Raw genomic sequence first — 12,951 nt, forward strand, 5'->3', positions numbered from 1 at the left:
TTCCATTATTTATGAGATTTTTCGAAAAATTGCAAAGAATTTCAACCAAAACTCCGCTCCCAAAACAATACTTCCTTCTGTCACTGCCAACGGTGGCATGTCAAATGGCTGACAGGTGCACGCAATGAGCTAACCGTTCGCTCCGTGCCACCTGCCCATAATCACACTGCAAAGCGTATGCGTGTGTTTGTTTGGTGTGTTGTTGCAGTCCAAGAAGTCGAAACGTCTCGTCTCGCTGTCCGCGGAAAATTCCTACCCTTTTTTCCTTAGCCGTAGCCATAAAGTTCCGCTTTCCCAGCGATTGCTTCAACTATCGACTGTGGTAGAACGCTCCAGCACGGTCAACACAGCTGCAGTGGCTTTAAACAACGACCCCCCAGTGCCAGTGCGCGACATTCAGTGGGGGGAAAAAAGCAGAAAGCAAATTACTTCTGATCGGAGTCTGTCTCATCGACATCATCCCCCCCGTCCATTTCATTCGTTTGGTGTGGTTTGGCTCTTCTTTGCTGCCTTGCGTCTCCGTTCGCTTTGTCATCCGCTGCTGTGTGTGCCGTGGTGTATCAGGGATGTTTATGCTTCCTGTGTTATGCTACGGCAAGCGAAAAGCAATCCGCTAAACTAGTTTGACGCTTTCCTTCTGCCAACCTCGAAACAAGAAACAAAAAAAAAAAACCAAACGCTTCCGATCGTGAGCGAGTGTTTCTCCTATTGCGCGTCCGAATCCGCAAAGTGGTTCTGTGACTGAAAGGTGTGCGTGTGTGTGCGTGTTGATCACGAAAAATTGCACCAAAAACGGTGGTGGTGGTCGGGTGCTTTGGGAACGTTGTGTGGTGAGGTCGGCTTGTCCGGTGGTGGCACCTGTGAAAATCGCTCAAATCGTTGCCTTCCATTTACCACAAATTACGGCCAGCCGTAGTAGCGAGCGTGTGCAAAAATTAGCAACAATTGCGCGTGGTGTGTGCAAGCAATCGTGTTTGTGTACGTATGTGTGTGCCAGGGGCGTCGTGGGGTAACCCTGGGAAAATTTCGCACCCACGAAAGTGAAGGTGATTTTTCATGACTTGCTGCAGTTACACTGGCCCAGTGGTAGCAGCAGCAAGAAAGAAAGAACCACCTGCCTGTGCATAGCAAAGCGTGTGTATCCCTGCACCGCGTCCAGCCTACTACAATCATCCCCTAAAAGCGAGCGAAAACGCACCAGCCCCCTCCCAAAACAAGGCCCCAGCCATGGCGGACCAGGAATCGGACATGGAATATTCGTCCGACAATGATTACGAGTTTGAGGATTACTACAACTCAGGTACGTGCACGCGGGCAAAGTAATATCCATTCTAAGACATTTTCTCCCTCCCTCCACTCCCAAGCCTCTACGATTCCACCCGTGGAGGTTGGTGCCTTTTTGCTTCCGGTTCCGGTTGACTGGGCTTTTGCCGTACGAATGTCGACCAAAAAAAAAGAGGCTAACGAACGAGCGAACGATGATGCTCTTCGTCGCTCCATGAAGAAGGAGTGTTCTTCCCCCATTTGCTGCGGTACCGTTCCACACCAGCACCATGCCGGATCTAGATCGCATATAGTAATGAACGTCTTTTTAGCCCCATCAAGAAGCATCTATTGCCGGGCAGCAGCACGAGGTACAATAATGCCCTTCTTGCGCTTCTCGCGGTGCGCGATGGTTTCACTTCTTCCTCGCTTTTGCTGCTATATCGCCTTATATATGCTCCAATATAGTAACAACCACGCCACCACACGGGGGTTGATGGTGCGCGATCGTTACGGTTGCTAGTTGCCGTCTAGGTGCACACTTCCCCTCTGTTAGTGCTGCGTGCTTGCGCGTACGTCCTGGTTTGATGCGCACTCGGAAACGTTTGGGTGATGCGCGTACCGCGTCGTTGTTATCTCACCCACCAAACCCGAAAGCCTTTTTCTGCCGTGCTTCATCATCATCATCATCATAATCATCATCAGCAGGTGTTGGTGGTATCATGTACATTGCGCGGCAGAGAATCATTGAATGCGCAGCGAACTGTTCCAAACAGCGAGGCCGACTATGTTAATGGGAGTAGCCGCGCTGCAGCAACGGTTGGTTCCGTACCGTCAGCGGCACAGACTACTCTGACACGCTGGATGGCCCTCGGGGAGGTCAATGGCACAGCGTAGTAGTACACGGCATATTTCGGTCCAGGCCGCCGGTGAATTTCAATGTTTAATGCGGCGATGATGATGGTGATGCGCGCTTGGTATGAGAATGAAAAATCGCGTGTGTCGCGCTCGCTACACGTGCCCGGGGAGCACTCCTTGGTGGTGACTGTTTCGAACCAAAGTTTCGTCGAGTCGCCCCACACAGCTATTAATAGCGAGCTGTAATAAATTCTTAATTTACATGATTTTGAAGGCCGTTTTGGAAATAATAGCGAGCAGAAACGGAAAGGGGTAAAAATACCACGTTTCGCGCTGTATGAAGAGCGAGGCAAGCAAATTTGCCCACCGAACAATAGGAAAGGTTGTGTTTCGGGTTGTGTTCCCACATTAGGTGGGTTTCTTTTTGGCTCCTAATGCTAAATTAAATCGTTAAAAGCAACCTTTATGATGGGGTTTTAAAGATAAGAACGACAAAAACGCACTCGTTCCACTGCTGAAACCACCTGGAAAGTATAGAAAAGCGGCTCTTTTATGGCGATTTACTTCCTTGATGCAAGGCGCAAGGCGTGTCAAACGAGGGCACGAGTTGTATAATTATTGCCCTCAAGGAAACAGCAAAATCAATCGCTACCGTATGTGCTTTAATTCTAATTAACGATCGCATGTAAACAATCTAATGCAAAATGTACATCATTTACTGCCAGCGGCAACTAAAACTAATCTGGTTGGAAGCAGCAATGTCACGCTCACCGGTGTACAACACCGTGTGGTTGTTGACCGTGAACATTGCTAACATTGAACCTCCTTCTCCATTGGGCGAACCAGCAGCAGCAGCAGCACGTGGAAGCGTTTACATTTAACATTAGAACCTTCTTTGCGTATGTCACCCTTCCTGTAGAGCAAAGTTTTACAGGGGTTTTCAGGAGTTCACACTTCATTCACTCTTTTTTGTGTGTCATGAACTTAATGTAATGGGAATTGGGCTCTAAGGCACCTCTGTTGGACAAATCTTATAGGAATTTCCCAGACACATGTCCTAACAGGATGCCATACAGTCCAATTTCCACCCTATGAAGTTCACTTCCAATAGGAAAGAGTCAAGGAATGAGAATCCCTGAAAAACCCTGTATGTATCTTATAATTGTTTAAACCTAAAAAAAGAAAGAATCAATTTCAACACAAAACGCTTTTCGTCGGCTTAGCACGTAAGAGTGGCATTTTCCGTGTTGTTCGCTGCTGGTTGTGCGTATGATCATGCGTTATGACCGGCAACACATCGTAAACATCGTAAGTATAAAGTGTTGGTGGTTCTTTTTTGCTTCTGCCCCCATTCTGCCTCTACTACGATAAGAACGCTTCTTGTACACACGCTCTTTTTAAACACGAAAACACATCATCAAGATCAAACTCGAGCGAGAGACAGAGCCCAATGCCCTACACAACAGTCTCTCAAACAGTGGTGTGGTGGGCGCGAATGGAACGGAATCGTCGTCGTCGTGGGGTATTTGTCCTCGCGCACGTACGTACCACAACCATGCGGTCGGTCGGTCGCCTTGTGCATGCTGTTGGTCGTGAAATCATTGAACTGCGGGAGGTCACCAGACGACGACGACGACGACGGGCTGATGCTGCTACACCAAAGCGCCTGCTGCGATTGCTCTTTTTGCGCTATGCTCACAGACGAGACGATGATCGACCACACATTGTATAGCGGAGTGGAAAGTGAAAGGGACAGATGCTTCCAAAAGAGAGACAGACTGCTGACACGCAAAATGCCGGGTCCAAACTCTTTTCGCGCACGGTGGTGGTGCTGCTGCGTGCGTGACGTCGCCAGTGGAGTGGACGGCTCTTTTTGGAGAGAACACTTGGCTTGGGGTAGGGGGTCATTAGTAGTGGGCTCGCCGAAAAAACCTAGACCTTGTCAAGGTGAACGCGCGAAACAACCCTTCTTCTTGTCCCCAAACGGGGGGAGGCTTGGTTGTTTTTTTTTTTTTGGCGATCCGCGGCTTTTGGACCCATAAAAGAGCGACGACAACAGTTTGTCTCTCTTTGCGGGTTGCTTTCGTTGATTGTAGCGAGACAACCCCCTGGACCAAGGAGCAAGGAGATTGCAGGCATACTGAAGATGCACAACGCACTTCTGTCAAGGTCTTATGCTGTTTTGTCCATCGAGAGAAAGAGCAGTGAAAGTTGAATGTGTTCACTGTACCGTTGTCATCGTTGTTGTTGATGATTTCCTTTTGTTTGGATTAGACACAAGCCTGATAAGATAAGACACTAAAAGCTGTACTGAATATCTTCTTCTTTGGCTCAACAACCGCTGTCGGGCAAGGCCTGCCAAGTACCCACAAGTTAAGTGAGCTTGGCTTTCAGTGACTTATTGTTACCATAGCAGGATAGTCAGTCCTGCCGTATGGGCACGGTCTATTCGGGACTTGAACCCATGACGGGCATGTTGTTAAGTCGTACGAGTTGACGACTGTACCATCAGACCGGCCCCTGAATATATCGTAGATAAAAAGAACGAATTATCCGTTAGATTAATCGATAATAAATCTTGTTTAAGATAAGAAACTAATACAAAGAAGACAAGAGCCTTATATTGAAGCATCTAAAAGCTCTTTTTCTTGCTATATTTCCGAATTATTAACAAAAAATGAAACATGAACTCCACCTCATAACCGATGATTTCGACGTTCATCGCGAATAATCTCGAATAGGCAGACCGTCTAGGGACGAAATTTTCCACCGAGTCAAGAAACGTATACAAATGCAATTACAGCCGAATACTATTTATGGCTTCGCAAAGAATTGGCCCACCACCAACACCTTTTCGTATCAAGTTTCTATCTGCAAAACATTTCTCATTAACTCGCGTCGAAATTCGATGGAAAACATGTTGATGCTCTCCCTGTCCTTCTCGAAAGCAAGAACACCCCCCCCCCCCTCCATCTGTTTCTTTTAATACATAAATAAGTCTTCGATAACAATAACGCGATAACCGAATTCAGCATGACCCCAGTAATATCCTTTGGTGGGGTGTTTCAGAGGAGTTTCTAGTTGATGATTGCTTTATGTTTTTGTTACTTGAAAACCCGCTTGAAATAGAGTTGAAGAACGTGGGTGTAGGAGAGATTTTCTGCACCAAAAATTTCCACTGAAAATGGTTTGGTTACGGCAGAAATTGTTATATTCAAGCTCAATCATTCGATCGCACAATGTTTGAAGTTGAAGACGCATAAAAACCGATTTTTGCGAATTTGCTCACCCCCATCGCTCGGCCACCTGCAAACCGGTCCATACCTTAGCAAAGGTCAAGGGGGTGCGTAAGAGGACCGTTTTTTTTTAGGAGGTGAGATGGAAAAGGTTTAGTTTTAAATTTCGTCCAGCTACCAAGAAATTCCAAGTCCAGTGATCGAACTAAAATGACCGAAAAGCATGAAAAAGAGTACTACTTTGCTTGCAACGCTCATCATCGCTTTATCCACTTCAGCTTTGGGTTGGGTTGTGGTGGTCACTCCCGTTTGTGTGTGTGGTTACCGCATCGGAACCGGCCACCACCATAACGCGTCAAGAAGTTTCGGAAGCCGCACAAATTCACACTCTACCCTCATATACACGGTTGGTGTGTGCTGGTGCTGTACACAACCGTTCTCACCACAAATGGGCAAACTGCAGCAGTACAGTGGACATTCCTTCGGCAGTCGAAAGTACTGCGGGGCCGCCGCCTACTGCGACTGCTGCGGTTGTGTGTTCAGGTCTCTAAGTGTTGTCAAGGCGGTGGTGGGGTACACGTACACCACACACACACAACACATGTCACATAATTTATGATGCTTTTCCCCGTCCCGCATCTTTCCAAAGCCTCCTAAGCGCAAAGCTTCTGACTCTGACCAGTGCGCTACACTACTACGATATAAATATAGCGCGGGACGTACGTGTGGCACATTACGCGACATTACCAGCACAAACGCAGGGTGTGTGCGCCAATCGGGCGGAGGAAGCTTTTGTAGCAAATGGCAATCAATTTCTAAGCCTTTTGCCTTTTCTCTCTCAGGGCTTCCACACTACAGCTCCTACTCCACCACCCATTGAAAGGATGACATTCTCTACTTGTGTGTGTTCCAAGGCCACAAAAAAAAGGGTTGGGTACTGCCCGTACTTTCTTTGTCCAGCACTTTTGTCTATAAAAATAAATAACGCCACGCTCCTACTCTACTAGCGCGAACATTAGAATCCAATAGGATAGAGAAGAGGACAAAATCCGATTACCGACCCCCTCCGCCAGAAAGGTCAAAATCATCAAAGCTCTCTTGCGCAATACGCAAATTACGCAAACAGTGCACAGCATGTAACAGTCGTACCGTTCTTCCCTCTTCATTGCCGCCCTGCTTGCTTATCAGGCAAACACGATCGGCTTGCCCGCCATCCCTTTATTGGTTGGATTCGATTAAATGGTTTACATTTTTTCCGCAAATTGGGTCTTCCGAAGCTCCCACTACTACTACTACTCGGAGGCCGCGCAAGGCCAACACAAATCATTCATCAATCATAATACTGCAGCAGCCTTACTGCAAATAATCGTCTTTGCCCTAGATTCTGCTCCAATATCTGCAAGCGGCAAACTTCCATTTGCCAACTGCACAAACACACACACACACACACACACGCTTGCTTAGAGGATCCGGTAATCCCCGGTAAACGTTTCTTTTGGCGCTGTGGACGATGGACGACGTTGCTTCCCACTCCCCTCGTTTAACTGGTTTTTTTTCTTTCGATTTTTAGATTATGAAATCATAGTTTCTTGTCCACCTTCAGACTTATAAACCGGACGCGCATTTCGCATTCGCGGCAACGGGGCGAAATCGATATTCTTTCGAATGGGTCAATCATCCTTCGTTGTTGATTAGAAACTCATCTTGACACGCGCGACACACGCGGGGGCAAGGAGAGCTCCATGTCAACGACATATTCAACGAGCAGAGATAATCGGTTTTTTCTTCTTCTAATATTCAAACTGAGCTATGGAAAACGTCGCTGTTTTTTGGAAAGGGAAATTTAGCAATATGGCTCGTTGTGGCATTGAAAGAATGGAAAAGGAAGGTAAAACGCTGTTTCTAATCGTTATTCACATGATTGAGCAACTCCAGCAGAGTGATGGACGAACCTGTTCCTCTCTAATCGCTCAGACTGGATGTTGATTGAATAGTCTAATCACTAACAGCACGGTATGTAAACACACTCGTTCTGAGTTCATATCTTGCCCGAACTTCTGCCCGTCAATCTTTTAAATGTTGTAGCTGGTCTTTTTTTATCCGACTTCTGTGTTATCACAGGCACTCTTTTCGAATCCCCAAATTAAATTATTATTAATTAACTTCTCATTAAACGAACATTTGCTATATGTTGACTGAAAACTGCGTGATTCAACTTCCGAAATTAGAGATACGTGGTTTCTCTCGACCCCCATTAATAGCGTATCTCGGGGACAGCCTCGAATCCCAATCGTAATCAGAATCCCATTCAGAATCCCAAATGCATCCCAATCCCAAACCAAATCGCAATCCTAACCCCAACCAGTATCCCAAACGAATCCCAATCGAATCCCAAACGAATCCAAATCCCAATTGAATCGCAGTCAAATCCCAATCGCAATGGAATCTTCTAGGACTTCAAATCCTACAAACGGGATCCGATCCGATCGAATCTTTCTAGGGATTGAATCTTCCGAATCCTGAATCTCTCAACACTATATCTTATCATGTCGTTTTACTTTCGGTGAACTCTAATTCCTTTTCTTCCCACTTCCAGGCGAAGATTGTGACATCGAACAGATCGACCCGAAGCGCACCGATCCGGAGTACTTCGTGTACGAGTGTCTGAACGTGGAGGAGGTCGAGAAGCTGCTGAACGAGTCGGTGGAGAAGCTCAGCACGCAGCTACAGATAACGCCCTCGCTCGCCAAGGTGCTGCTGCACGAGACGCGCTGGAACACGGCGGAAGTGATCGAGCGGTACCGGAACAACGCCTCCAATCTGCTGGTCAGCGCACGCATCAAAGCGGCCGCCCCGCCGTCAGTACCAGCGGTAACATCGCCCGCACCCCAACAGTCATCACCCGTCCCATCCACGTCCTCGGCGGCGGCTGTGGCAACGGCAGCAGTTAGCTCTTCCAGCAGTAGTAGCAGTAGTAGTAGTAGCACTGCCACCTGCTCGTTCCTTGCATCCGTCCCCAGCTGCTCGGTCAACTCTGCCATCCCGGGCACAAGCAGCAGCAGCAGCAGCAGTAGTAGTAAAGCTCATCCTATCTCCTCCACCACCGCCACGACGGCCTGCTGCTACCGCACGCAGCTCTGTCCGGTGTGCGTGACGGTGCAATCGACCGACAAGTTCCATGCGCTTGCCTGCCAGCACTCCTTCTGCCGCGACTGCTGGGCGATGCACTTCGAGATCCAGATCGGGCAGGGCATCTCGACGCAGATCGAGTGCATGGAGCAGCGGTGTGACGTGCGCGTGCCGGAGGATCTCGTGCTGACGCTGCTGAACCGGCCGATGCTGCGCGACAAGTACCAGCAGTTCACGTTCGCCGACTACGTCAAGTCCCATCCGGAGCTGCGCTTCTGTCCCGGTCCCAACTGCCAGGTAAAGCGGATGGCTTTTGAGGCTTTTGATTTTGGACACACGGCTCACCAATTAACAATGTTTTCCCCTTGCTTTTTAGACAATTATACGCAGCCAGGACATTAGCCCGAAGAAGGCCGTCTGCCGCATGTGCAAGACGGCGTTCTGTTTCCGGTGCGGTACCGACTATCACGCCCCAACCGACTGCCAGATCATCCGCAAATGGTTAACGAAGTGTGCGGACGATAGCGAAACGGCCAACTACATCAGCGCGCACACGAAGGACTGCCCCAAGTGTCACATCTGCATCGAGAAGAACGGGGGCTGCAATCATATGCAGTGCTTTAACTGCAAGCACGACTTCTGCTGGATGTGCCTGGGCGACTGGAAGGCGCACGGGTCCGAGTACTACGAGTGTTCGCGCTACAAGGAAAACCCCAACATTGCGCACGAATCGGTACACGCGCAGGTAGGCAATGAGAATGTATGCACCTTGGACACTACTTACGCCTGTAAAAACGATTCTTGCGTATGCTAATAATGTCCCGCATGCTCTTGCTGGTTGCTTCGGTTCTATTTGCAGGCCCGGGAAGCGCTCAAGAAGTACCTGCACTACTACGAGCGGTGGGAAAACCACTCCAAGTCGCTGCAGCTCGAGCAGCAGACGCTCGACCGGATGCGGGCCCGCATCAACGAGAAGGTAATGAAGGGCCTCGGCACCTGGATCGACTGGCAGCATCTGTTCGATGCGGCCACGCTGCTCGCCAAGTGTCGGTACACGCTGCAGTACACCTACCCGTACGCGTACTACATGGAGTCGCGCAAGGAGCTGTTCGAGTATCAGCAGGTAATGCGCGCGCGCGTGTGGTGTTGTTGTTAGACGGTAAAAAATCAGAAGAAAGTGTCATTAAAAAAACGACGCTCTCTCTCTCTCTCTTGCTTTTAGGCTCAACTGGAGGCGGAAATTGAGAACCTTTCCTGGAAGGTGGAACGGGCGGAAACGACCGACCGTGGCGAGCTGGAGAACCAGATGGATATTGCGGAAAAGCGGCGCACCACGCTGCTGAAGGATTTCTTCCCCACGGAGGCGTAATTTCTCCTCCTCCTTCCCATCCGTTTCGCCCAGCAATTCTTCTTAATTCTTCCACCACCGAACCGAGCGACGAGAGGAGGGTGCACAGCGACGCGCGCGGGTAAAAGTAATTACAATTATACTATTTTTTTCTAAGTAACTCAACAAGCTACGGATTAATATAAACAGAAAACAACCTGCTATAATATTAATACTGCTCGATTACGGTAGCGATGTGTACATTTAGCGTGTAAGGGACGCGTAACAAACCAAACCACCTCTACGCCCTTCCTCTACGAGCGAGTTCCTTTTTGGGTGGGGGATGGTTGTAACGCGTGATGAGGAGCAGGGAATTGAACATAAGCGCCCGTAAAGACAGATGGCGCCCGCATAAAGAAGCTACTATCAGATAGAGAGAGAGGCAAAGCACACACACACTCACATGAGTTCTTCAATACTCACATGAGTGTGTGTGTAGGAGTGACAGTAGAAAAGCGTAACTAATTAGTATTTAGTACTATACTACATCGGCTAAGCGTCGGTTAGGGTACAACGTTATAGAGAATGAGGTAAGAACAGCAACATGCACACACGACAAATCGTTCACAGGAAGGAAACATCATCTTAGTGAAGCGAAAGTAAGCGAAATATTAGCAATACGTGAAGCAATCCGTGGCAGCAATCGTGTATTGTCCCCCCGGGAACGGTCGAGATCTCTCTTCTCTCAAGAGGGCACACGCACGAAATACGAAAAGACAACAATTATGTGTGCGTGTGTTTCTGTTACTCTTTTTTTATAGGATTACTGTTTCCCAGGCTTTTAAAATCTGCGCCTTGTCGAATAATATCGTACAACACACACACACACACACACACACACACACACACACACACACACACACACACACACACACACACACACACACACACACACACACACACACACACACACACACACACACACACACACACACACACACACACACACACACACACACACACACACACACACACACACACACACACACACACACACACACACACACACACACACACACACAAACACATCGATGCTATACTCCACCAAACAGCAAAGCACAGGCTGCGACTAACTAAACTGATTCTTTCCTCGATTATCTCTCGTACTCCTCCTCTTCCTCTGTGACACACCGATGATTAGTAGTATGCAATGAGCTAGTTTGATATAGTATACGGGAAGGAATCGTTAAAGCGGAGACTAAACTTAGCTACAACGCCAACCCCAGCAGCAGCAGCAGCAGCAAACAAATCTTAGTAAATGACCTCACACATACCTCTGCCAGAGTGTGTGTGTGTGTGTGTGTGTGTGTGTGTGTGTGTGTGTGTGTGTGTGTGTGTGTGTGTGTGTGTGTGTGTGTGTGTGTGTGTGTGTGTGTGTGTGTGTGTGTGTGTGTGTGTGTGTGTGTGTGTGTGTGTGTGTGTGTGTGTGTGTGTGTGTGTGTGTGTGTGTGTGTGTGTGTGTGTGTGTGTGTGTGTGTGTGTGTGTGTGTGTGTGTGTGTGTGTGTGTGTGTGTGTGTGTGTGTGTGTGTGTGTGTGTGTGTGTGTGTGTGTGTGTGTGTGTGTGTTTGTGCTCTATCGTCCAGAGAGAAATCACTAAACTTACCCCTGTAGATAGAAGATGACTATATTACTATACATTACACGTAAAAGCAAAGCCACTAATAGCGCATATGATAATTGCTGCTACGCGTGCAAAAACGAACACATTTTCTAACTAGAAAAAAGGCCCATCGGCTGACGACACACGACTGCCGCCGTCCCCATGGCCGGAATGGTTTGGTTTAGGAATGATATCGGGCAACATCGAGGAAAACGAATCGAATGCAAAGAACGCAAACAACGGTAATATGTGTCGCCAATGCCGTGTCGTCACAATGGAAACAATGGAAATGTGAAGTATGAAAAGCATAAAACAAAGTACAGAAAACACACAGGGCATGTAGAATTTCATTTGATGGTTAATATGATGACATCTCTGCTCTCGGAATGGTGATGCTAACGTTTGCATTAAATAAAATGGACTTTTTTGGGGAGACTGTTGGAAAAAAAACTAAGCGAGATAATTTCCGGCATTTCCCCCATGGCGTGTAATACATGTTTTAAGATCTACCTTTGATTTTTAACCATTCCTCTCTTCAGTTTTCGCGACAACGCTTGTTAGAGTAGAGAGCTTTTGCATCATATGTTGGTGCAGAAACTGTCGATGGGACGCAGCTGGCGGATGTTGTACTCGAGCGTCCACACGTGACGCGTGCAGCGAAAGGCAGCGATCCGCATGGCTCGAACGTTTCGGACGGTAAGATATGAGACCGCCGTGCTGCTCGCGGGACTGGTGCCAATCTGCAGAGCCGTAGCGGAGGACACTCGAGTTCACAGCCGACGCGGGACCGGTGTAAGTAGCAGCGAGCTCTGGAAAGAGGAGCGATAGCGGACTATTGAAGAGTGGCAGACGACTTGGGACGCAGACGCCGCAGCAGACAACGCCAGCAGATATGTCAGGTGGGCACACCGCGTAATTCCGGACGTGGGAGCCTGGCAGTTGCGGAATCACGGAGAGGTGACGTTTCATTTGTCTCAGCTGTTGTCAGGACACGGATTTTTCCGCGAATACCTGAACAAAATGAGATTCACCTCGTCTCCGGCCTGCCCTCGTTGCCCTGGTGTAGTCGAGGGAGTAGAACATGTAATGTTCGAATGCCCTCGCTTTGCTGAGGTGAGGAGTGAGCTATTGGATGGAGTTTTGCCAGAAACGTTGGAGGCGCACATGCTTCAATCACCCACCAAATGGAGCAACGTGTGCGAGGCCGCCAAGCGCATCACCTCAGAACTCCAACGCTGCTGGGACGAGGAACGCGCCATTCTCGCCGCACAGGCAATGCTGGTGGAACCCGCCAATCGGCTCGACCCCGAAGCAGTCCGGCGTACCCGGAATGACCTACGAAATGAAGCGAGAAGGACGCAGACAGTCAAAGGGAGGAGCAGCGTGGCGAACAGCCATCTGCGCCTTCATCGTCACCACGAACGTCGGAGCGCCGGGCGAATATCCGCGCTCGGATGGCAATACTTCGGCAGCGACA

The 12,951-nt window shown here is 48.7% G+C and overlaps 1 protein-coding gene across 2 annotated transcripts; it reads left to right on the top strand.

The window, feature by feature from the left end:
• Nucleotides 1-150: 150 nt before the first annotated feature.
• On the top strand, nucleotides 151-10,599 carry LOC120949797 (potential E3 ubiquitin-protein ligase ariadne-2). Of its 2 annotated transcripts, none has more exons than XM_040367315.2 (5): nucleotides 151-1,300; nucleotides 7,954-8,783; nucleotides 8,863-9,246; nucleotides 9,346-9,609; nucleotides 9,709-10,599. In XM_040367315.2, exons 1-5 carry the CDS (start codon nucleotides 1,228-1,230, stop codon nucleotides 9,853-9,855), a joined length of 1,698 nt encoding a protein of 565 aa, XP_040223249.2. In that variant the 5' UTR covers nucleotides 151-1,227; the 3' UTR covers nucleotides 9,856-10,599. The 2 variants fall into 2 exon arrangements, with proteins under 2 accessions (XP_040223249.2, XP_040223250.2); XM_040367316.2 differs by having other exon boundaries at nucleotides 152-1,300; nucleotides 8,863-9,231.
• Nucleotides 10,600-12,951: the final 2,352 nt, after the last annotated feature.

This window comes from Anopheles coluzzii, chromosome 2, assembly GCF_943734685.1.
Source record: "Anopheles coluzzii chromosome 2, AcolN3, whole genome shotgun sequence".
In the NCBI taxonomy this organism is placed as follows: Eukaryota; Metazoa; Arthropoda; class Insecta; order Diptera; family Culicidae; genus Anopheles; species Anopheles coluzzii.